Source organism: Miniopterus schreibersii, assembly GCF_964146895.1.
Source record: "Miniopterus schreibersii genome assembly, chromosome: 1".
NCBI classification, from domain to species: domain Eukaryota; kingdom Metazoa; phylum Chordata; class Mammalia; order Chiroptera; family Miniopteridae; genus Miniopterus; species Miniopterus schreibersii.
The window spans coordinates 70,083,176-70,108,841 of NC_138101.1; the positions used below are offsets into that span (position 1 = coordinate 70,083,176).

Genomic DNA, 25,666 nt, shown 5'->3' on the forward strand with positions numbered 1-25,666 from the left:
CATAGGAATTTTTTTTAGTAATAAATGCCCACATCAAAATTTAAACATTGTTCAAAGTATGATTATCTGTACTAAGTAGTAATGCAACAAATTATGTAAACAGAGTCAGATACATTTCCCATTTCCCTGTAGGAATCACTTCCTTCCTCGGATTGAAGCTGTCCCAGACAGTTTTCCAGGGGACCAATTAAGAAACTGCTATTTTCAGAGCAACAAAAATAAAAGCTTTTATTTGTTCATTTGAATATAAAACAGGCGTTATCACAGATGTACAAAGCTTACTGGTGGTTTAACATACGAGAAGGTTGCCGTCCTTCGCACATAAAAATTTTGTTTGAAACCGTGATTGGCTGAGTACATGAATTTCTCTAACCAGTCACCACACTCTATGAAATAACGCTGCTAACATTCAACTGATAAAAGGGACGGTTTCCCTGGGGTAAAGTGTCAAGCAGGGTTAAATATATATAATAAACAAGCACCATGAGGAAGCCGCCCTGTAGGGTTAGGTCTGTGTTTCAATGTTCACTGTGTACCCTCCTTTGTGCAAGTTGATCACACGGTTTTGTCTGACTTCAAAAGCACAAGGTCACAAGACAAACATCTGTTACATTCCCATGAGTGATTTATCTACAGTAAGATTGCAAATGCAGAATGATCCTTCTTTATTGCTGAAACGGTGGTACTGAGTGTCTCCTTTCCTTTTTCTTGCACAACAGAGCTCCCACCTCGGCCCCCAACCCTTTGGACCTCAACTCCAACAGCAGAGGTGACAGGGTGTCACTAACCACTTTCACACCCTTACCGCCGGGCCTGGGATGCTGAGATGGGGAAGGTGAGGGTTGTGTTTGGAGTGACACCTGACTTGCTGCTTCCAACCTCAGCTGGACCTCACAAGTTATCCTGCAGGTGTGTGTCCTACTCAGTGTCTTTCCTGAAACCTGAAACCCCCTTCCCTTACACAAGGTGGGTGAAAGGAAGAAAATGTCTTTTTCCTGTGTGTGGTGGGGTTTTGCCTGTAGGAGGCAGAAGACTGTAGGAATGTATATCTGAAGCATGTAGAGAAATATTCACACACAGCAATGGAAGTCAAACAATATTGTAAAAGCCAAATGATTTGTGGTGATGGAAGGATGCATCCCACATGCAGACAAATTTAAAAAAATATGCCACTTAAATTTTTAAAAAACAATTAGCCTTGGATCTTAGAAGTCAAACAAAACTCTCTTTTAGCAAAGGGCTTACTGCTGGTGCATACAGCAAGGGCAGATAAAGACATTGCCTAGATAAAATGAAAAGAGAATCTAAATTTTGCCCAGCAACAATCTTAGTCATGCACATCTAGCAACGAGAGCCACTGCAGGGCCACCCTGGGGCAATTATCAAGTAAGTCACGCTGGGACAGCTGACACCTCCTCCTGGCTGGACACAGGCAGGCCGATTCAATCAGGAGTGCACAGAGGAACCCTGGGAATGAGACGACCTGGGAGGCAGCAGCGAGAGACGGGAATCAGAGATGTGTGATCCACAGGTGGCAGCATGAAGGCAGCTGTGAGACTTTCTCGCTCCAGCCAGGGGCGCTGGGGGGAGTCCCGGGTAGCTTGTGCAGGTCCCTGTGGGTTTTGCTCCCGAGGGCTGGGGAACCCTTGAGAGCTGGCCGAAGTGACGATCTCCTATGTGAGTCTTTACCCTTAATGCTGTTCTGAACACTCTGTCCGCTCCACACAGTGGCTGTCTGAGGGAAATCAACACAACTGGGTGCCAATGACCGCAGAATATCATTCCTTTTCATATCAAGGACCAAAAAAGGGTGACACTAACAAAAATGATAAAAAACATTGTGCAACGAACTCTTGCAGCTCAGAGAACAGTGCCGTTGGCCACTGGCCTCCCCGAGCACTCAGGGCCTTGAGCACGTGCTGACCCCACCGTCCAGTGTTGCTCTCGCAGTAAAGGGAAACAGGCACGGCTCGCCTCACATTCCTTCACTGTCTGTGAGATAATTTCCAATAATTTCACTTGCTGGTCTCTGGTACTAGAAGAAACACCTGGACTGGGCTCCTGGCAACCTGACTGCTCCCATCAGCAGAGCGGATGTGAGAGAATCTCTCTTATCTACACACAGTGGAGGGGACACCATGCAAGTGACAGGTTCTGCATTTTAAACTTTAAAATCTCCTTTGTTCATTAGTGAATTTATATTTCATATATATATATTTGTTGTGATACTATCCACGCAAGATAATACAACACTTTTTTATATTAGCAAACATTACAAGACTTTAATATTCTTGAATGTTTTTCTCTTTTATACTTCTAAAGAGATCAAAATAAATTAAACGTTTTGTACATAATTACATCTGAAGAAGTTAACTTATTTTATCTTTTTAGTTTAGTACAAAGATATCTGCAAGATAATTGCTGAAATACACCTTATTTATAATTTCTTCTCGTTCTATGCTAATGCCAAAGGCCATGTGTTAGCCTTTGTTTCTTCAGCACATTTCCACAAAGAAAGCTGCTAAAATCTAATTGAAAGGTGCTATTTGGAAGGTTTTCTCGTACCTCAACAGACTTTCCTAAAAGGATGAGATCTAGCAATGGCTTAAATTAGTAACAGGTCCATGTCATCAAGATTTCATGACACATTAAAACAGAAAACAATTCTTTGTCACACTACATAAATCATTTAAAAGAACCCATCTGGAGGGCAGAATTTTTAATTGCTATTTTGGCTTAACAAAATATCACATTTACGAAGAAAGCACTTAACCAATAACTAAAAAAAAGAGAAAAAAGAAAAAAAAGAAAAATGTTTCAAAATGGGCTTTTCCAACAAACTGAAGGCATAATGCGAGGTCCTTCTGAGCAAACCTCGGTGATAACTCACGTTTCCCTTTCCCCCATGCCAATCGGGACTGCTGTGGGAAGTCTCCTCCACTCGACCTCCTGAATCAGGTTCCATCTGTGAACGTCGCCCTTGCTTCTGCACACTTTAGTGACACTGAGAAAAACGTGTACATCTCTAGAGAAGTCTGCGGCGCTGGAGACAAGACTACATGTTGTAGGCCACGTAGATGGGGTCCAGCTGGTCAGCCAAAAACCCGTCTCGCAGGTGCATCCGCTGCTTCTCTCCCCGGGAGTTAATGGGGATGACACCGATGTCCACCACAACCACCACCCCCACTACCAGGTAGTGCTCCTCCAGGACCACGTTGGTCACCAAGGGGACCAGGTCCAAAGCTTCTTGCTCTGACCCATCAAGCTCAACCACAACGACCAACAAATTTGTCCAGGTGAACACAGCACTGGAAGAGAGAAAAAGTCATCACTACACAGCAAGGTTTTTGTTTAATGATTATGTTTTCAAGAAGTTCCACTTGGTTCCTTTTGAATCTGCCTGAGCACTTACCGTCTGCAGCGTGCAGTCTCACTCACAGTCATGATTTCTCTCACATGCTCATGTCATTAGCCTTTCCTATTGGCCTATTCTCATGGTGGCTTCTCCTTGTGCCCTATCATCTCTGCACCCGGCATCACCCTCTCTGCCCCCCACCATCTGCCCCCAGCTGCTGCTGAGGGGTGGTGGGTGTAGTAGTAGTTCCTCCCTCCATCTGCACACTTTGACCCTAAGGGTGGAGTCTGTCCTGCCCTTGACCTTAGGCCACCTGTAATCTGGACAGTGAGATGTTAGCAGAGGCTGAAGAGCCCTGAGGCATTTGGGCTGGACCTGACCTACCTCTGCCACAGCAGAGAGGAACATCTAGAGGACCTGAGCTGCCAACCTGCACCCAGCTGACCCCCAGGCCCAGCCAGCCAAGGTCAAATAATTCAGCAGTCCACTGCAGATATGGGGGCACATATTCCTGTTTAAGTGACTGTAGTGCAGCAAGAGCTAACCCGTAATGGGGGGGTAATTCCTCGACAATGTCAAAGATTCACCCAGAGTATTCAGTCTATGCAATTTGTGGAAGCGAAGTCTAGTGATTTACACTTTAAGCGACATTAACCTTATATGGTTGGGCTTTTTACAAAGTAGTTAAGAACCTTAAAACTCATTGCCCCTGGTGCCCATGGTCTGTTTGGCTACAGAGGTCAGGAGGGTTCCAGGGTGGGGGTGCATAGGGGACAGGGACAGGCTCCAGGAGGGTCCCAGGGTAAGGGGTGCATGGGAGAGAAGACCAGGCTCCAGGAGGGTCTCAGGGTGGAGGGTGCATGGGAGATGGAACCAGGCTCTGGGGTCCTGCAGTGGGCTGCTGGTAACTGCTTTTTCATGCCAGGGACATGGAAGGGTTCTATATCAACAGTGAGGTAGGAAGTATTTGAGAAAACTCATTATTTTCTAAAAGTGAAAGTATGTCTATCAGGAAAAAGTGTATTTAGTTTGGTATGACTAACACGTGTTTAAATGAAAGGGAAACAGTGGAGAATGCATGTGCCATCTCTCCATCTGGATTTGCACTGTGACAGTGTGTAACCCTACAAGATGTGCTGGTGCCAAATGCCCTGAATCAGATCTTTGTGACACAAACACTGCTCTGCATGGCTGCATGAGCCCACACTGTGAGCTGGTGATGTCCCAGAATGTATTTTTATATATAATTGGTATAACTTTTATATATAATTGGTATACTGTTGTTATGGCATTTGGAATTGATGACACAGCATCAGGAATCAGGTCCGTTTCCATATTTAATGGAAGCCACGGGCTGGTTGCTGGTCACCTTTCTCCGTCAGAGCTCTCCTAGGGGCCAAACACGTTTAACACAGAGGAGAGCTGACGAGAAGGGAAAGATCTGGTCAGCTGGACTATCGACAATGAAGTGGTCATATTAGTTAACACGGGTGTCACACCCTCCTTCCTCAGCCCAGAAGCAGCAGGGCAGGGGAGGGCACGCTGAGGAGAGAGAATGGCGACAGGCAGGCTGTGCCAGGCAGTTTCCAGGGGACTGAGGCCCATCAGGATGGAACCACCATGTTTCTTTTCTTCTGGTGCCATGTGTGAACACAGCTCAGTGGAGGCCAAACCCATCAGGGAGGCCACCCTGCAGGTGACAACAGCAGAGCTTAGAAAAGAAACTACAATTGTGGACTAGAAACCCATGAGGGGCACCAGCCTTTTAAGGTGGAAACAGTCCTTTTGCAAATAGAGAAATACTGGAGGGAGGCAACACAAGCGAGTCTAGATCATTGTCTTAGAAACAGAGAAGTAGAGGGCCGTAATAAATAGCTACAGCTATGCAGATGGAAACAGAGTAGGCCCAGGGAGTGTCCGAGGGGCAGCTGTGTGTCAGGGCCAATGGGTGCATTGAGAGAACCACAGGACCTGCCATGGGTATGCATTCACTCTCCCGTCTCTTATTGCTTCTATCTGCTGTGTTCTCTGTGTTCAGGTGCAGTAAGTGGCAACACACACCAGCCTGCAATCAGCTAACAAGAGGCATGAAAAATCTCAGACCAATCCACCCTGCCAGAAAACACTGCAGAGATTTGGGGCAGCCCCCCTTGGGGTTCCTAACCTGAGCTGAGACTGGCTTCATCATGTCTGCTAGCTCAGAGACCAGACAAATGAATAAACCTACAGCTGATGGTGCTGAGCCACTCTTCTTCCTTAAACGCCACATAAAGGCCCCAAGAACCTGAGGAAGTGTCTGCACTGCAGTGCCAGGTATTGGGGCACCGAAAACACACTCCTGGCACAGCCACCAAATGGCCAGGGAGGCAGTCCAGGCTCTGGGCGCGTAACACCCCAAGTCCCCAAGGGCCCACCCACTGGGATGTCTGAGATGGCAAATCGTCACTGTCGGTATTTCTGTCTTCTCCTCTCATCTAACGTCTTCCTACACATCACAATAACTTCTAGTCCCCAAGGTGACAGGAACAAGTGTCTTCTGTGCCTGTGTATGTAGGCAGTCTACCTTCCCCCTACATCATGCTTATGTAAACTAAAATCTACATAAATGACCACTTGGGCTCCTGGGCGATACTACCGAGTTCGTAGGTCATTCCCAGGAAATGTGTGAGACACCAGCTTGACCTGCCATGTTATTAGGCCCTAAAGGTAAAGGTTTACAACCCAAAGCTCAGACAGGACCACATCGTTTCTAATGCCATACTCATCCCGCCCCTGCCCTCGTGTGCAGAGCCCCACTCACCATTCCGTGACGCTCTTGTGGGCTCTGATGACGGAGGTCTCGATGTCTATAGGGTGGTACCTCATCCCTCGCAGCTCCATTGCTTCGTCCAGCGCACCCACCACGTACAGGGCATCGTGGCGCTCTGTGGAGGGGACCAAGTATGTGTGAGGTTCACTGAAAAGCTGCTCAACCACTTAAAAAAAGATTAAAACAACTCCTGAATAAGAGATGCAAAGAAAGGGGGTGGCTGAGCTAGAGACAGCTGCTCCTTCTGTGGGGAGAGCCTTCAGGAAAGCGCTGGGGCTGGGGCAGGGGCAGAAGCGCTGGCCCCACAAGGCAACACTGCTCATGCCTCAGTCTGAGCATTTCCCAGGGCAGTGTCTATCCCCAATCGTAACTTCCTCAGCTGCGCCTTAGCACCACCTGCTCCTGCAGCGCACATGTGCCTTCGTCCTCACTGTGCTCCCAGAGGACGTGGTTAGGACACATCATAGCAGTTAAACCTAGTTTCCTCTGATGCCGTCAAACCAGGTCTTAATTCTGTTACTATTCCACACTCGAGTTTCTGATCATGTTCATAAACAAAGATTTCCTTAGCCCTGTGACCTGCGCATATGTTCTCATTGGTCCTACAAACCCTGGGATAAGGACAATGCGCAGTCGGCCTGTCTTCCCTCACAAATAAGAGATGTGTCCTTAACCTTAGGGTGGTAAGTACATCAGGGCAAATCTGAAGAAGCAGTCCACATATAAAACACCAGAACATAAATATTTTCCAATTTAGGTCAGATGAAATGGAGACATTTACTTGTGGCTTCTGATCATAACAGCAGGGGTGGGGGTGGGGGTCTCCCGGCTGCCCAGCCCCCATTTCCACAGGACTGGACCTGCTGTGCCTCCTGGGAGGTCTGCATCACTACCGACCTCAATCCTCTAAGCTGAGCTCTTCCCGGGAGCCCCAGTGAGCACCCTCAAATAAAACAGTCCATGATTTTCTTCAATTCAAATGTGATGCCAAAATGTTTTTGTACTTTCACCCTAAATTTATGCCAGTTTGGCTGGATCAGCACAGCTCCCACCAGGCAGGTGTGTCAAGAAGCCCCAGTGATCCCTAGAAACTCAAGTCCTGGGTTTGGGAATTTCAAACCTGACAGGTCTTCAGTGTTTGGGGGATCTGGCCCTTCGCCTGCCTGTCTGGACTCTCACCTCCATTTGCATCTGTGAGCTCAGTTCTCCGCAGGAAGCCCAAGTAGCCTGTTCGTGCCCAGATGGTCTGGGTGTCTCCAAAACTTAATCTTGAGCTAAAGTGATCTGACTGGAGGGACTCGTCTCCATAAATAGTGAAGTAACCGCTGGCGTTGTGGGCACTGTGTACCCAGATCTGTGAGAGGAGAACAGGACTGGATGAGTCAACTTGAGGAAGTCTCCAGGGACACTCATGGCATCTATGTGGACACAGATGCCACAGTTTACTGACACAGAGGCAGAAGGGCAAGCCTGCAGCCGTGCGAACTATACTTCCCACCCATCGAGAATTCTATTAAAGCAGGGTGGCTGAGGATTTTTAAAATAAATACATCCAATGAGCAGAGTTGTACTCATTTCCTCGTACTTATTCAAATTTAATGATTGTTTCCAAAAAGTAATCTAGAAAAATATTAAAAAGCTTTATGATTTATTTTTTCCCTTTCATCTGGTTTGCATACTGTTGGAAATACACTGCAGTGAAACAACACAAAACAAAACCAACTCTAAGAGGAAAAAACTCTGCCAAAAAATGGGAAACAAAAACACCCATGTGCCGCTTGGGAAAATAATGTGTTGACTCAAAGTGATGACCATGCAGGTTATGTAGAGCCATGGAAAACACTGGAGGAAATCGTTACGTAACTGAAGTGCCTAAAACGTTCATACAACTGTATGCTCTTTTGTCTGTACAATAAGAATAGGAGTAGTCAGAGTGTTTATGGCAAAGACCTTCTGGGCTTGGCTGGTTCCATTATCTTATTTACACTAAAAACTAGTTAAGATCCCTGAAGTCAGAAACACTGTCATGTACACTGTCCCCCAGCTCCCAGGACAACGCCCGGCACATAGCAGGCACTCAAGTGACTGTCACCTGCTGGACAGAGAAAGAAGGTAGCTGTCTAATGCAGGTAATGGAAACTGTGCTCTGCTCTCTAACACGATTTCTGCTAAGAAAATCAAACTGACGTGGGTTCTACCGGCCCCAGCACGCCCTTTCCAAGCCTATGCCGTGGCCACACTGGGAGGGCAGCACCTGGAAGGATCCTCTCCAGGTGCCTGAGACAACAGCCTCCGCAACTCAATTTTATGTCTACAAATGGAGTAAAAGGAACTTCCTAAATAAGATCTGTATAGAATTGCCATCTCAGTTCTAATCTTTACATGATTCAAAGGTATGAGGGCCAAAAATAGCCTACTAAGAGGATTTGTGGAGTGAGTCACGGTTAAGACTCACCCATTATCACTTACTCATTGACAATGTGTAAATGTCACTGTATATAATCCAGAAACAGTGGTGGCAGTGTTTTTAATAAGATGTCAGCTACAGTGGCAGGTCTGTGTGGGGCTAGAGCACTTCCATAAGGAGGGAGAGCTGAGGACACACAGTAGGTGACACTGCAGCAAGACCGTTGTCCCTTCTGGGCAGAGGGAGCTGTCAGAGTTCTCCTAGCAGGCTCAAGGAAGAGTCTGTGTAATGTAGGGCAGCCCCTGTCTGATGCTCCGACTTCCTCCCTGGAAGAAGCTTGTTACGAGCAAGTGAAGTGTCACACTGACACCTGGCAGGAAGAAACCACTGTCATTCCTCTACCCTGTTTGGTGGCGTGTGTGGATGCTGCTATGACTCTGGGCTGGAGACGATGCCCTCTGTACATCTCTGTCACCTCCCTGACAAAGGCGGGCCTGTGGAAAACAAGTGTAAGAGCTAAGAAATGAGGAAACGCAGCCCATAAAGTTTTATCTCTTCTAAATTCTTTGAAGAGAACCTGCCTCACTTGCTTAAGGACATCTCACTTCCTTAAGGAAGTCCCACTTTGTAATCCTCAACTTTCATGGACTCATTTAAGCAATAAAGCTTCTCTCACATTACTTCCCACCAGTTAACGTGACCTCCTCAATGTGATTTGATGTACACTGTGGTCAGGGGCAGGGGAGTACCGTTTACTGAGGTCAAGGAGAGCAGGTGGTGTGTAGCAGAAGGATACATTTGGTTTCAGAGGCTACATCTCCTAGAGGATGTCCCATACTCACCTCACCCAGATGTGAGTCTCCCAATGGTCCTTTTGTTTCTGGGTTGGCAATTATGATCCGAACGCCTGGAAGTATCTATGTGGGAAAGAAGAACATCCCTGTCAGTAAGTAGACAGTAGATCCTACACAGCAATCAACCTGGATCTTACCTTCATTCCATATGCCTGTTTTCCTTTCTAAAATCATTGGAAAGTGGTATGGCTTTAAATCAGAATTATGTACGACAGCATTATGTAATTACAGCATAACAGTTCCTTTTCACTGTAATTATTACTACAATGATAGAGCCTGTGTAAAAGTGATCTTGAAATTAAGAATTTGAACAAAAACATGATGAATATAATTTAACACAGCCTAATGCTTGGAAATGTGGATGAAAACACTTCTATGGAGTGTAACCTCACAGAGGGATCTGATCATAAATTCCTAACTAGGCACGTCCCAGTAGGTAGCCACACCCTAGGCATGTAACTTCTTTAGTAAAAGGCTTGTCCTTTGCCTTAAGCAAGCCCTGTCCATTATTCTTGTGCATCCAGGTTAACATACCTTTGAAATAAGCCCTAAGAGAGCACATAATCTTGTTAACTATCCCGTAATCCAATCCCCACCTTGCTTTCTCCTACCCTCACGCAATATTCTTTAGGTTCTAGCCTTAATGCTAAACGCATAAAAGAAGCTATGAACTATCATTTTCTGGAACATCTGAGATTTTGCTTCTCAGCAACTATCATCAGTTTTGGCTCAGAGCCTCTTACAAAAATTCTCTTCAAGTTTGGATGTTTCTTACATGGACACAAAACAGGAATTTCAATAAATTTTTCCAAGTATATTTAATGTTATACCCCCCATCGTGGCACATGAGTATGAAAGAAGGGCATGCTTGCAGTAGACACTGAATTAAGGGAGTCAGGGATAAAGTTTTCAGAGATGAGTGTGCCCTCAGAAATGCAGCAGGCATGGCCAAAAGACTTAGTGCAAAACCACTTCTGTGGCGGCCAGATGTTAAGAGATGGCACGTCACTGCCTGTGCAGGCTGGGGTAGTGTGTCTAGAACACCCATATGGCTCCCTGTCTCGCCTCCAATTTCTTCCTGCAGGCAAACATATTTTATTATAATGTCAATATTAAGCATCTCCTCCTTAATAGTTTAGAAATGTTTTAAATTCTACTAAAATCGCATAAGTGAGGAAGTAAAAGCTGATTCTGCAAATTTAGAACACAGTCTGACTTGGTTCAGCTACTTGAACACTGAATGACTGAAATTAGGCAGAAGATATGGGGTAAAAGCTCTCGGAACAGCTGTCCCGAACCTGAAGTCTAAGGTGTAACATGTGGCTCAGGTCTCTGTGCCTGTCGTCCACCAGGCTGCATGGGGGGGGGGGGGGGGCACTGATTCCTCTGGTTAGAACCGACTTACAAAAGGTGCAGAAACAAAATAAGATTGCTTTTAGAATTAGGTGGAGAAGAGATCTGACCATTGCAGCCAAAAATAAAAAAAGGTCTCCATTTAGGTTTAAATATGTTTCTTATTCTTTGTAAGAAACATGACCACTGTGGCTAGAACTACTAGCTGTCTCCTGATAACCATTCTTTGTGTACGTCCACAGTAATCAATACCCCAATTGTTAGCCAGGCCCAGAGATATTCAGAACCAGTACAGTATTCCAAGCCTTTCTTCCAGCTGAATGTGACTGTGTGACCACATTCTGGCCACTGGTATTTAAGAATAAGGCAGCTCAGGAAGCTTCCTTCAAATCTGTGCCATTTGTCTCCTCCCTTTTCTGTTTCTCCCGCTGCTGATGAAAAGTGGAAATAATAGCTGGAGTGGCAGCAGCCACTTTAGGCCCTGAGGTGCCCTTGGGCATGTAGTCCATGCAGGGCAGAACAAGACAAGAGGGCTGGGGCCCCTGGTGGCTTCATGGTTTCCTTTATGTGAGAGGAAAAAAACACACCTAGCTTCCTGAAAACAGTTATTTCGAGTTTCTGTACTCATGGACAAACCTAGTCATGATACACTATATTCAAGAAAACTTTTTGAAAAAACATTCTATAAAATACATTTCTTAGAATTTTAAAGCCCATACACTGAGGCTCATACTTCCATAGAAATGCATATTTCCTCCTTTAATACTTACTTTTCCTGATTCCATAAGTGGCAAGCTGTGAGGGGATCCTCTTTCTACTAAACGGACTCTACAATGAGAAACAGAGGTGTCACTGAGCTTTTCTGTACCACGGTTCCCTTTGTCCACATTCAACACTTGGCCAATGCCTGGTAGGTAGCTGGGGAGCATTAACTCTGCTGGAGTGCAGTATCCAATGCAAAGATAATTTAGAAGTCAAAGAAAAAGTGGTCCAAGAGCAGAGTGCCACTGTGCTTGGTGGGACTGGTATAAGCCACCCATCCAGGCCTTGAGAATGCAAATGAAGTCCCATTTCTCAAACCTGCAAAATAACTGGGAAAATAATTCTGCGTTACACCAGGAGTCAGCTCAGCACCTGCAGAAAAGGGAAGAACAAGGATTGACTCAACCCTGAGACAGCTGCTCTGCCCACGATGGGCCGTGGGGCAGGGCCCAGGTTGCGGCAGCACAGAATCCACAAGGCACGACTGAGTCAAGAGGAGAGCCAATTCAGACAGCAAAACCTCTCAGAAAAGAAACTCTTTTCAATTTAAAAGCTATTTAATGGTAATTTAATCTTAAGACCTGCAGAACACACTGGTGCTGGTCACAACCAGAGTTGGCTAAGTCCTTTCTGGCTGCATTATTTTTAATGTTTTACAGCCTCCGTGACTGGTCTTACATTTCCACCACAGTACTGTAAGACTGTGGTGCTGTTCATTAATCCAGAAGACAATTCTTAAGGAAAATGAAGTGAAGGACAAGGTGCTCAACTTCTTGGACACCACAGCATGAAGGCAGTTAGCAGGAGGCAGGGGCACAGGGATATGGGATGGTGAGAGGCTTTCTCTCCCCCACCCAGCGATGTGAAATTCAGCACCAGAACCCATTCTCTGCATTAGCATAGATCCTCCTCCTAAGTAATAAATGCTGGAGAGAGGGGAGTGTGTGTGTGTGTGTAGGGGGTGATGTGTGTGGGAGAGAGGGGGGTGATGTGTGTGGGAGAGAGGGGGGTGTGTGTGGGGGTGGGGCGGGGTGATGTGTGTGTGGAAGAATCTGCAAGTCACAACAGGCACATGAGGCTCCTGGCAGCCTGGCAGTTACCCAAGAGGTGAGGTTCCAGGGGGCAGATGACAATGACAATATTAGCACGAGGCAGAAAGAGAGGTGCCCTAGCAAGGGGAGCGCTGGGGGCTCGGGTTGGGCAGGTGTCCTCAGGCAGTGGGCTCTGGTTGAGGGCTCCACGTGCTCCACAGCTGAAAAGCTCTCACTTAGGGAAAGGCTGCCGTGCCTCCCATCCAGCCTTCAGTGTAGTGTCTCACATTGCTGGGGACAAAGGTGGCCATCCTGGGGTGAGTCCCTGTGGGTAGTGGTCAGACACAGGAGGACTGACATCTCTTCAGGGGGAGAATGGAGAGAAAAATCTGGGGCGGGAGGGGGGTGTTGCCCGAGTAGCTGTGGCAGTAACTTGATGAGGTAGGTATAAGAACTTACTGGAGCAACTCTGGATCAGGTAGTAACACAAACATCTTTGGTATCTGTCCTAAGACCTTGATGCTGACAGCAGGAAAGAAAACCACCTAGATCATATATATCACTTCAACTTTTCCAGAATTGCCAAAAGGCTTAATGATGTTAATCTTCAGAAACACAGTAAGTGGTCACTGACCATTGTCAGTGAAATGACTTATAAGGAAACCAGTTTTATTACAGGGTAACGGGTACAAACAAGAGTTAAGTTCCTATGACATTAATACAGAATTAAGAGCCCAAAACACTTTCAGCACTCAGGTAGCACTGTGCTAATTTTGGTGGGTTTCTGTGAAGAATTACCATCAGAGCACCACTGAAACCTATGGAACTTTAGCTGGTAACAGACCACTCAGAAGCAGCACTTGTAGCTACGCGTGAGGCTCGCAGGCGTTTCAACGCTGTCAATGACCAGTGAAGCCTGTAGCCCAGGAGGCCAGGCTGTCACATTGAGCTAAACTGGGCTGGTTGGAGCATTCAGGGTCCACGAACAAGCCTGTGTCCAATGCTGGCTAGCCAACTGTGGGATCTGGGTACTGGCAATTTGCTGCAGATGGAGAAAGTGCCAGGGAAATGAGGCCAAACAGGCTGGGAAAACTATGAAAGGGGTGGGGGTGGGGGTGGGGGCAAGGAAAGAGGGACAAAATGAAAGGGATCCTACCACTAGACGGCCTGGCCTCTGTGTGGTGGGGCTACTGCTGTGGGCCAAGGGGCAGCTGGCCAACGGCTGGGCTGGACGTCCTACAAAGTCCAGGTGGTCAGGCTGGGAGCAAAACTCTTAGCCAAAACTGAGGGCTGTTTGGACTAGCTTCTACTCTGCCAGTTGTCTACTTATAGCCACCACTATTGTAGAAACCCCTGCCAGGCACTGTGGACATGCTGAGCAGCTCTGGCAGCTGCATTATGACTGGGATGACTTCAGAGAGGGTACCTGGTGTAACAAGGCAGCTCAAGACAAATGTCCCTGGACTCTGGGATTGGTGCCCAGGACACCCATGGCTGTTCCTCTCTCCTTCCCCACAGGTTCTGCCTGGCCTGTGCCTGGCCTGGCCAATATGGGAGAATAAGACAAAGGCCTAATTCTCCTTCAGCGAGTGGGGCTCCTGGCTGTGCCCAAACTGCACATGCCTGCCTACCTGACCAGCAGGCCTCCGCTGCCCTCTTTCTGCCTTTAGAGTTTATCTTGTCTCCTGTCCTTCCCTGTATGACCCTCAGCCTCCAAGAAAGCAAGAGAGATGGCATCTCAGTTGGGTTCTCAGCTGAAATATGGACAAGAGGAGGATCTACGTTAGGATCTTCTTTTCTGGTCAGTGTGAAACCAGTGTCAGAAGGGCTGCTGGAGTCATTCAGGGTTGGTCCTGAATGGAAGAACTATAGGTTCTGGTAGCAAATGCCACACGGACTGCCCTTCATCCCCATAAAAAGAAACAGCAAAAAGAAAACAAACACCTTTTCTAGAAAAAGGCAAAGCTATGTCTTCTGGAAGGGCTGGGAGGTACACCTGCAACACATGTAGGGAAAGACTGGAGTGGGAAGGGCAGCATGCGGTGACAGGTGGCCCGAGTGAAGCCCTGCTTGTCCACTGACCTCCTCAGGCCAGGAAAGCGCTGCTCACAGGCTGGGCTGCTGGCAAGTGTAAGGAGTTTCAAGCATACAGCACCCACATGTGTCTTAGCCAGGTGAGCTGTGAGAGCTGTGGCGTTGTCACTAGCACTACTCAGTTGTGAGGTTAGAAACAAGCTACCTACACAGATGTGAGGTGGCAGAAGCAGGCTGCCTGCGATTGGGCCAGAGTGCGGGGATGGAAGGAGTTGTATGAGGGAGAGGGAAGAACAGAGAGGGGACAGGCGCACAGGCCACTCCGCCACTTGTCAGTGAGGGGCTTGGCTCCATCCTGCAGTGAAGGCAGCTTGAACCACCAAGTGGGCCGAGCAAAGCAGTAAAAGAAACCCTGTCCTCAGAGCAGTTATTGCCAAGTCTGAGCCAGGAACAGAGACCCGCTCTCAAGACTCCGGCTAACCTGGCAGAATATGCTTCTGATAGTTCAGTCCTGTGGCTGGGCCCTCGCTGCCCCACATCCCCGTGCTGGCCCAGCTGGCTCCAGGAGGGAGACCTCCCAAGGCTGAAGTCGGGGTCACTCTGTGCACTGCTTCTCCCATCAGGCTCCCGCTGGCTGTGCTAGTGTCTGAAGGAAGCCTCAGGCCTGGCCCTGTCTTACTCTCATCCCTGCCGTTTTCAACTCAAGTACAAACCCTGAACGTCACAAAACATGTTTTTCCATGTGGGCTGTTACATGGACTCAACGTGTAGGCTTTCACTAGACAGCAAGATGGAACATTGGCACGGGGAGATCTGCCATCAGTTATACAGTCCCTCACTGTGCTGTCCCTGAGCTTCTCCCACCCTGACCCGAATTTCACTGTGAAAGGCTGTGGCCAGCAGAGCAACGCAGCAAGAGGTCTTCCTGCAAGGCTTTCCTTCGCTGCCAGTGCTTCTCTAACCTCGAAGGAAGGGGTGGGGGTGCCACCATAATCTCACCTTCTCTCCAATCCCCAACACCTATCCGTACACCGGGACTCTCGCCAAAAGGAGACTAGTGTTTTTGCCTCCCTGGGACAGGCCTGCTTGCTGACGCCACCCTACATGGCCTAGTGTCACCCGCTGGCAGAGTATCTGTCAGACCACTGGCTCTGGAGACACTTAACAACCTAGATTCACACGATCTGCCCCAATAGGAGTGACGGAGTTCCCAAAACTGCCACCAGAGCTGGTCACTTCAGAATCATGGACAACAAACCCTGTGTGGACCTGACCCAGTGGACATGGTCAGGAGGGCAAGGGGGCGACCCCGTCTTTGCTGGCCACGAAGCTGCCCAGCAATGGGTGCCCCACGGTCTCTCCTGACCTGAGGACCAGCGCCATCTGTGCCTTCAATTGCCACAACCCATGCAGCCACACCAGACACAGACTTGGTGTCACACTAGGGACAGGAAGGAACAGGATCCAGAGCAATCCGCTTGTGTGAAATCCAGCTTCTATGCAGCCAGCACGCCACAGACATGCTGCTAGAAAGCCAGCCAGACTTTTAATTTAACATGAAACTACATCTTCTACCAAAAATAATCTGAGGCATTTAAGAGACCCAGTATAATATAGTAAGACCATTAGAACAAGTTTTTTAGAATCCCAAAAGATGGGATGTAGTTGAATATTCAAAAAGCTTAGGTTAATGTAGGTTCTGTGATTGGATTTAGTGACTGATCAGCTTCCTGTACACTAAGGCAAAGAGAATTAGACAGGGTTTACTGTCAAAGTTTGGATTTTAACATCTTGCTATTTCCTTTGCTGCTAGTAAAGCATATGAGAGAGGACCATTAGAAGCACAAGAGAAAAAAAATCAGTACTTAATATAACAGACACCACATTCACACACCCACAATAGTAGCAAGACAACACACACACAAGAAAGGACCACTGTTTTGGCCTCAAGACCACTGGGAATGAGACCGGTGCTAAAGTTGAACAAGCTGATGCATATGAGCCCTCAGTCCAAAAATCTGTTCAGAATTCATACATTTAATGATGTCAAATAAAAAATTATATTTGTGAATAAGAAAAAAAAGGACCACTGTTGCTAAAGGAGGCTCTCCCCTGGAACCAGTGGCAGGTGCATCATGAAAGCCCAAACCAGGTAAAATTACCCTAAAATGAGTGGACAAAGAGCATATTTAACATGACAACACTGTCCAAACAAAATACCTAAGCATGTGGGGTGAGTTTTATAAAATCACAAACCTAACATGTCCTTTCCACCACCTCCCCTCCTTCCCCAAATCCAAACTTTTGTAAGCCCTTTCCTTGTCCTTCCCTCAGATGAACGTGGTTCTGCATCCAACCAGCCAAGCCACGTGGCCAGAGCTGGTAGCTACTCTGTTCAGTGAGAGTGGAACAACTTAACAGGGTCTAAAGGTGGAAGTTGAACGAGCAGGCCGACAGGGAAGAAAGAGGGTTTTCATAGACCTGCATCTTCTTGCTGCCCTATTTTCTTTAAAAAAAAAAAATTATAGATTTTTTTTTTTTTTTTTTGAGAGACAGAGAGAAACATCGACCTGTTGCTTCACTTATTTATACATTCATTGGTTGCTTTTTGTATGTACCCTGACTAGGGATCAAACCCATAACCCTGGACGACACTCCAACTGAGCTACCTGGCCAGGACCCATTGCTCTATTTTTATATGATACCTATCAACATGTGCAATTGGCTATTTAATTAAAAAGTGCAGCATGCCTGTGTAGAAGAATAAGGAAGAGAAGAGACTGAGGACAACAGCTGCAGTGTACAGCATGGGATAGGGTGGGATTTTGTTTCCAGTTGAGAATCAAGTTGGTGGGATTAAATAGCAGGTTTTGTCCAGGAGACAACCCTTCTGGTGCTAGGTGGTGGTGGCTGTACTGTCCAAAATGCTGCCACTGCTGGACGTGTCAGACATCACTGCTGGCAGGAGAGGCCATTGGTGAGGAACTTCCCTATAGTGAATACTTCGAGTACTTTGCCTCAGGCTTCATGTTCCATCCAGAAGTCAGCACCCGCAATGAGAATCAGAACTCACGCCAGTATCTGGACCAGATCCCGCAGACAATCTCTGAAAACCTGAGGATGCTGAACCACTGCTGGGTGTCAGGTGGACCCTTCCTCTTTCCTGCACCGGAGTCCTGACCACGTAGATATCAAGCTCCTCCTGCTGCCTCTGTGTCATGCACTAGAGGGTTCCTTTAGGCCTCAAACTACACCTCCTGCAAATGGTAGGCTACTGCCCTCGGCCTGACCCCTTCCTTGGGTTTCTAGCCAGGTGAGTGATGGCAGGGGGGTATGCAGCCCCTGGAATTGAGCAGGAGCTGGACTTCCCACACAGTGTGTCCAGGAGGGCACAAATCCCACATTGCGTGTCTTCACACACACAGTGTGTCCAGGAGGGCACTGACCACAGAGGAGCATATTTCACAAGGAGAAATCAAGAGACTACTTTACAACTTTGTCTAGAAACAGAAATTTTAATATGTCTGAGGCAGCAGTCTGCAGTAGAAGACCCTTCAGGGCATAGCTTCCTGGGAACAAGTCCCTCCACAGTCACAGAAAACCTGGGACTAGCAATAGCCATGGCTGTGAGACCTGGCATCTGATTTTAGAGTTAGGGTGGCCAGATTTAGCAAACAAAATGCAGGATACCTGGTTAAAAGTGAGTTTCAGATAAATGACCAAAATTTTATTACGTATATCCTAGGCATATTTGGTATATACTTGTACTAAAAAAATCATTTCTCTTCTATATGAAATTCTAACTTAACTGGTTGTCCTGTATTTTATATGCAACCCCAATTCAGAGGATTTGTTGGAGGTCTTTGGGATAAGCTTTAATGAATAAACCAGTGGGACAAAAAAATAACATATTGACTGGATATTTTATTTTTAAAAAATTAAGATCAACTGAATTTGATCTTTACCCAAAAGATAAAAATTTCTTTGAAGAACCTAAAATGTTCCAGAATAAGGAACATCTAAACAAAATTCACCAAATTTTTGAATTGCAGAAGGGAATGAAAAACATCACCCAATCACTGAAAATCAGGTGGGGGGGGAGGATCCACTGACCAGGGGAGAGCATCAGAAGATTCTGGAATTCTCTCACTCAAAAAGTGAGGTCCTGAGGTGCAGGGACTAGGTTTAAGGTCATACCGCTTGCCAGTGCCCAGGTCCTGGCTCCTTGTCTGTGGCTTTTGACTTCTTCTCAGTACCTCCTGACACAGGGTGAGGGGAAGTTAGTATGAGATCTGAAGACAACACTGCAATGACTTGAAGGCTGTACACAGTCTCCAAAGGATACTGAATGTTTGAAAGAGTAAGAAAATCGAGGTAAAGAGCTTCTCTCTCCCAGATACTAAAAACTCCCTGGTGCAGCAGCTGCCCAGGGCGTCCTCAAAGGAGATTTGCAGAGTGATTATACTGTGTTAAACTGTGAGGAGGGAGACCAGAGAAATGGGAATATTGTCTTTTTATCACCCTCCAAGGGAGGATGGAAGCCACAGACTTCATGCAAGACTTCAACCCCACATGGGAGACAGAAGCTGGAAATTCAGCTCCAGATGAGCACATAAGAGACAATCTGTAAAATGGAAAGTCTTCTTTCTGTTCAGTTTTGTCCATCATTAAAGTCATCTGATTTTCAAGTATACTCCATAAGAACTATTTAAGGAATGTACAAAAACCATGGTACATTCCTGATCTGTTGAACTTCAATTAGGTACTAGCCATTAAGTTGGCTGAACAATGAATTACAGACTGTGTTCATGCCTGAAGCTGGCCAGACACAGAAATAACGGAGGTCAATACTAATAGATGAGAAACAAATCTGTAAGTATAGTCTATATAAATGTAGAACTGCTTAAGTTTATGCATCTGAACCTTACAATTTGTTAGGCATTGTCTTTTATGCATTGTTTATATGTATTAAATTATGTCATCATGGTAGCAATCCTTACAAAGTAGGTAGCATTATCACCATGTTACAGGCAGGAGTGAAACGAAGAAGCAAATGTGCTCAGGCTCACAAGCTAGAAGGGGTGGTCCTGAGCCTAAGTGAACGTCATGACATGGACTATGTTCACTGCTGCCAGGCTGCCCTTCTGGGCATCAGCTTGGTCCCTAGAGAGACTGGGAAAGTTAGGGAGTGGTCTGTGTTGGTGAGGCGGGTGCACATGGTGGACAGTCATCCACGTACACGTGACAGGAACTTAGACCTCCGCAGTGAAAAGATTCAGTAATAAAAATTAGTAGTAAGTGCAAATGCCACTGAAGGTCCTGCCCCAGGTCTGCTAGACAATGGTTGCACTGAACTGACAGAAAATAAGGTGCAGCCTCAAGGACTCTCCCAGCAAATCCTTTTCACACACACGGGCAACACAGTCACACTCACACCTACTCACACACACAGAACTGCCCAAGAGCAGGGCACTTTTGTTCTATGATCGTGGGCCAGCCACTGACCAGGAACAATTTACTACCCATGCTCTGCTGAGGCTTCAATTACGACTTCAGGTTAAAAGGAGTGAGGAGGCTATGAAAGTTTTCATTTAAGGCCTTTATGCAAACATTGTGTTTGTAAGATTTAATTCCTAAAACTATTTCTTTAAATGCTGAAAACTTTTCTCATTCTTATCTGAAGTCTGCAAAATTCTAGTGCTTAAGATCAAATTGAAAGTGACTGAGAGACTGTGAATTTGACTTAAATGAATTTACTATAAAGAATACTTTAAAACTAACAGTCCACCTTCAAATAGTCTCAAAACAGTTTCATCATTTCCCCCCTGGTGCCCATAGGAACTAAATTCAGTCCAGAAGCAGGAGAACAGATGTGAAGCAGAAATGTCCTCTGTGGCAACCTGGAGATAACTGAAAAAACAAAACAAAACACACCACACTGATTCCAAGGGGAAAAAAAAAAGTATTAAAAATAAAGGCAGAAAATCAGGTAGAAATCAAATCAATTTGGAAAACCTATTTGACACAGGTACTGACAACAGTGGTTGTGCTGTCACCTCCCTGGCGCTGACACATGCACACACACAATCTTTTTCTCCCGGGGGGATGCATACACGTATTAACAAGTTAACCTTGTCCACATTAATTAAGTGGTAATTGGGCAGGTGTCCTGGGGCTCCAGATGAATGTATTAAAGCAACAGTAATTAATCCTGTGCCTGAACATTAGTACAGGTAGACAATGGAGATATGGGGGTCTGGTTCCTGACCACAATACAGCAAGTGTCGCAGTAAAGAGAATCGCAACCTTTTTGTTGGTGGAGGGTCTTGCCTTCAAAGTGTAAAAAACATGACATCTGCGGAGCACAATAAAGGTACGCCTGTACAGCTCAAGTTACAAAGACAAAAGCCCCATTAAAAAAAAAAAAAAAAAAAAAAAGAATAGTAACAGGAAAGGGATAGAGTCACTATCTTAAAAGGCTCTCAAGTTTCACCTCCTGCCCACTAGGGCCTTGGAGCAGACAGCTCCCTTCTGTGCCCCTGGATTTCCTTCGGTGGGGTAGAGAAGCGAGTTCTCCACGGGGAGGAGGAAGACACCACCTCACATGTGGCGCACAGCCCTCCTGCTTACCGGGCTCCCAGGGACAGCTTCTACCCCTGCTGGCACTTCCTGGGTCCCTTCAGGTTTTTTGTTTTTTCTTTAATCCTCACCTGAGGGTATTTTTTCCAATGCTTTTTCAGAGAGAGTGGGAGGGGGGTGGAGAGAGAGAGAGAGAAACATTGATATGAGAGAGACACATCAATTGGTTCCCTCCAGCACGCACCCAGACTGGGCTGGGGATCGAGCCTGCAACCGAAGTACTTCCCTTAGCTACAACTGAACCAGGGATGCTTCAGTCCGCGGGCCGATGCTCTAACCACTGAGAAAACAGGTCAGAGTGCTTCGGGCTGGTTTTACTGTGCCATCCTGAGCATAGGGACACTGAGGTCACAGTGCCTGTCCAAGGACTGGAGGAGAGAGAAGAGCTGAACTCTGATCTGTCAGACCCCAGCACCTGTGTGTCACACTAGCTACAGCACAAGGCTCATCTGATGCCTGTTGATAAGGTTGGAAGTGATGCTGGAGATTTAAGCTAGATGATATTTTCATCAGGGAATGTTCACAGGAGACAGTATTTGAGCTTTGCTTGAAAGAATGAGAATTTCAACAGAGTGGAGGGAGGTGCAGAAAGAGGAGGGGCAGGGGGCAAGACTCATGACACAAGAGGGCCTTGGCCATGGTGTCTGACAGTTGAGGGAAAGGGGCACTCCTGAGGTTTTCTGCCACCTTGGAAGAAGGGGCCCAGTAGGATGGGGCAGGACAATGAACCCAGCCCTGCCATCTGGAGAAGCAGGCTGTGAGCAACACCACTGCTAGCGATGGAGACAGAAAGACCTGGTCAGAAAGGTCCAGGTTCGAACCTCCAATCACTGGCTGTCAAGGAAAAGAGCAAAGGAAGAGCACAAGGGTGAGGGCTAGGCACGGGGAGGGAGGACTGGGTCTCATGGCCCTGGCATGGGGAGGAGGCAGGGAAGGAAGCTGTGACTCTAAGCATGGGGGGAGCCGCGCTGGGACAAAGCACAGGAATTACCTGATGCCCAGGGCTTGGCGTGCTCTGGTTTCTATGAGTCACACAATGAAGAGGAGGAGGAGGAGGTAAGCCCATTGCAAACCTTTTGGTGTCTGATGAGCTCCCCTCAGCTCCCAGCCACGTGTCCTCCGACACAGGAGAGAACTGAGGATATGAGCTATAGGGCTGGGAGAGTGGTGCTGGATGGAGGGGTGACCAAGCCAACGAATAAACAGGGTTCAGGCATGGCTCTGAAGGCTGTCCCATGAGTGGCCTGGACGGGCGGATGGGGATGTCTGACCTGTCTGGAGCTGGGGCTGCTTGTTGGATCAACATTACCATTAACTGTAATAGTCACTGATATTACTAACAGTTATGTTCACAACACATAACTGCACAGCAACTCCCAGTTCACTGAGCACTGTTACTTCTATTTCGGTTGACCTCGTTAGGGACAAGTATGTCTGAGAGATTATTTTACAGATTAGGAAAAACCTGTCACTTGCGATGATTACGGATTTGCCAAGCTCAAAGAATTAGTAAATCACCAAGAAGTAAATCAGCAAGAAGTGTTCCCTAGGACTCATGTCTCCTGGCTCTTCCTAGAGCAGATACTGGTCTGATACTGAAATTTTATTACTTTACTGCCATACACTGTACTTGTTCCAATATTATTTCACATTTGCCAAATCATACCTTTTCTTGGTAAGACGACTTGCCACACTGAAGAGAGCCAAGAGGGTGGGTCCAAAACTCATTAGAAAGGAGTCTTTATGTTTCTATCCTTTCCCAGGAAAGAACAACTCCCTAAGTCCCTGCTCTCAACCATCCTGGGTATTCTAGGACACTCGTAACACAGAACAAGACACCGGCCCTCTTATGATTACCATTCCTGTAGATAAATGGGTTTGAACCTGTAGCCTGCTCTCTCAAGACCCGAAGGTGAGCAGCTCTCATCCACATGGTTTGACCATGCTTGTTCCTCACGTCTGAGGGCCAGGCTACAGACAGAACTGCCTAATGTCACTCACATGGGGTCTTTCATGAGCTACTGCTCACCTTTTGAAGTTATAAAGTTATTTTCAAATGATTTTTATACAGTAGATTTGTTGGAAAGCCTAGATGCTACATTTGGAAATTTATATGAATTAGTTACTTGATCTCTTCCAAACTAAGTTTTGGAATTTTGAGGAAATTCCAGATGGGATCTGGCTACAGTGCTGCTGGTAAGCTCTGGGTGGGCCCTCAGCCCCCCAGGGGGGCTCCCATAAGACAACTCTAATCTCTGTGATTCCCTTGCAACAGTAGGGTCTAAAACAAGGGCTACAGAGACCAGGCAGGCAACTAGTATTTCCCTGGGCACTACCAAGTTCCGTGAGGGGAACTTACCATCATCCACCAATAATGCCACCCTTCATTCTTGCTCAAGGCTGCTTAGGAAGCTGCACAGAAAGGCAGCTTGGCTTATGGTTTTGTTTTTCATGGAAGCTCCTTGACAAAAACTTTTAATTCATGTAAAGAAATGTTGCTATTTTATGAGGTGCAAAATGGTGCCTGACTGAAATGGCCAAGGAAAAGAATGAAGTGCTCTGGTTAAACTTACAAAAAGCAACTCTGATCGCACCTGGCTATGATGTAGCAATTTCCATTTGCATCTTAAGACAAAAAGTCACCTGGCCTATTGGGTATGTTAACAAACAGAATGTGGAGAGAGTATGAGTTCAAGCCGACTTGCCCACCTCCACTGCTTTATTCATAAGGTGAATGTAGTTGGAGTAGATAAACATTGCTTCTCCTCCTTTTCTAGATGGGGACCTGCACACCTGGCAACCAAGAAAACATCACAAGCACATCATACCTGTCGTGCCTCAGAGCTCTCATGTCAACATAGACGGTGGTTGGATCAGGTCCTGAGGTCCCCTGCAAGCAAGGACACAGTGCGGTTAACTCATGCATGTGTGGGGGGAATCTGGGTCTGTTTCCTACAGGCTAGTAAGCGTATCTTTGGTGAAATGAAACTCAATAAAAACTAAAAGCACTGAAACCACACCTCTCCAAGATAACCTGTTAACTTGCAGTTTGATAACCTCAATTCCGAAAGGAACTTATTAGAATAATACTGGGCTTCCACACAGCTTGACTGTCAGTCACATTTATAAACATAAGAGGCATGCCACACATCTTTTAAAAAAAAAAAAAAAAAAAAGAAGGCTGAAACTGTCGAGGTGCCATCTGCCTGGCCAAAGCAGGCCGTCAGGATATGAAGTTTCACTCGCTGAGAAACTTGACCATGTGTCCAAGGACAACATGTACATGAATGGGCAGATTAAGAAAGAAGAGATAGAGATAATCATCTTGTTCCTTTTTGCTCTACTTGTGTCTTGGTTTTCCTCCAGCTCCAGGTTATTTCTGTCTGTGATGTAGGTCAAGGAGGTTGTGTGTTTATTGCTAATCAGCTGGGCAGCACTTGGTGGTCTGAGCTTTCTGACTACTTATTTAACCCAGGGGTCCAAAAATCTTATCTTGCACCATAAATCCCTTTAAAACATATGCTGAATTGACTTCTCACCAGTGAGCTCTGTCCATATAAGAGCAATGCCATTATAGCCGCATTATAAGCCAAAAATCTATGTACACTTCTTGGGAAGGCAATGCAGCATCTTGGGTAGGAAAACATAGAACCTAAAACAAATTTGCCAATAAATAAGAGAGCCCTCAGAATTTATTTGAAGAACTAAAATTCTTCAGGAGAGAATTTTAACCTTGCACAAAGGAATGGTTATATATATTTAAAAAGATAAAAATAAAGACACCTTCATTAAGATACACAGTCCTGGTCATTGGGCTCTCACAAGACAGAGCACATGCAGCCAGCCTATAGCTGGAAGCTCGACAGTATAGGCAAAGAATATACTTTCTAACCTGTGACCATTCAGTGGAGCTGTGTCACAGACTAGGGCTGAGTGGAGAAGTGTTTGCTGTTCTGAGTAATGCAAAACCCATAATCACAGAGGCCCAATTAATAAGTAAACAAATCAGAAAATAGGTCACTAAAAGTGGAAAATGAAGTAAAACAGAGATGATCCTAAACTGGAAAAGAAATCACTGCTCCTATACAATGAATAAAAGTATAGCATTTGTCACAGTGTGAAATGTTTGGACAGATCTGAAGAGTGACGTCAAGCTGGGCATCAGTCCTCTTGGCCATGTGGCCTGTAAACCCCAGTCAGTCTGTGGACTCAACCCCTAGTCTGTCCTACTGTGGGAAGCAGATAGGTCAGTAGTAGGTTGTAGGTGCTGGTGTGGATGAAGAGGAAATCCCTACCTGCTCAGCCAGCTTCCACAGCCTGTGGGGCTACAGCAGCAGGAGGTGGGGAACAAGAGAAAGGAGAAAACACCACACCGACAGAAACCAAAAACAACACACAACAGACACAGAAACAAAACAACCC

General features: G+C 46.4%; 1 protein-coding gene across 3 annotated transcripts in view; it reads right to left on the reverse strand.

Moving 5' to 3' along the window:
- Window positions 1-205: 205 nt before the first annotated feature.
- DIP2C (disco interacting protein 2 homolog C) overlaps window positions 206-25,666 on the reverse strand; it is a 365,873-nt gene continuing 340,412 nt past the window's right edge. For all 3 annotated transcript variants that reach the window (XM_081128158.1, XM_081128156.1, XM_081128157.1), the window contains 6 exons: window positions 24,073-24,134; window positions 11,549-11,606; window positions 9,414-9,488; window positions 7,344-7,518; window positions 6,156-6,279; window positions 206-3,308 (listed from right to left, as the gene is read on the reverse strand). In XM_081128158.1, coding sequence (XP_080984284.1) covers window positions 3,056-3,308; window positions 6,156-6,279; window positions 7,344-7,518; window positions 9,414-9,488; window positions 11,549-11,606; window positions 24,073-24,134 — 747 coding nt within the window. In that variant the 3' untranslated portion in view covers window positions 206-3,055. The remainder of the gene's footprint in view (window positions 3,309-6,155; window positions 6,280-7,343; window positions 7,519-9,413; window positions 9,489-11,548; window positions 11,607-24,072; window positions 24,135-25,666) is intronic.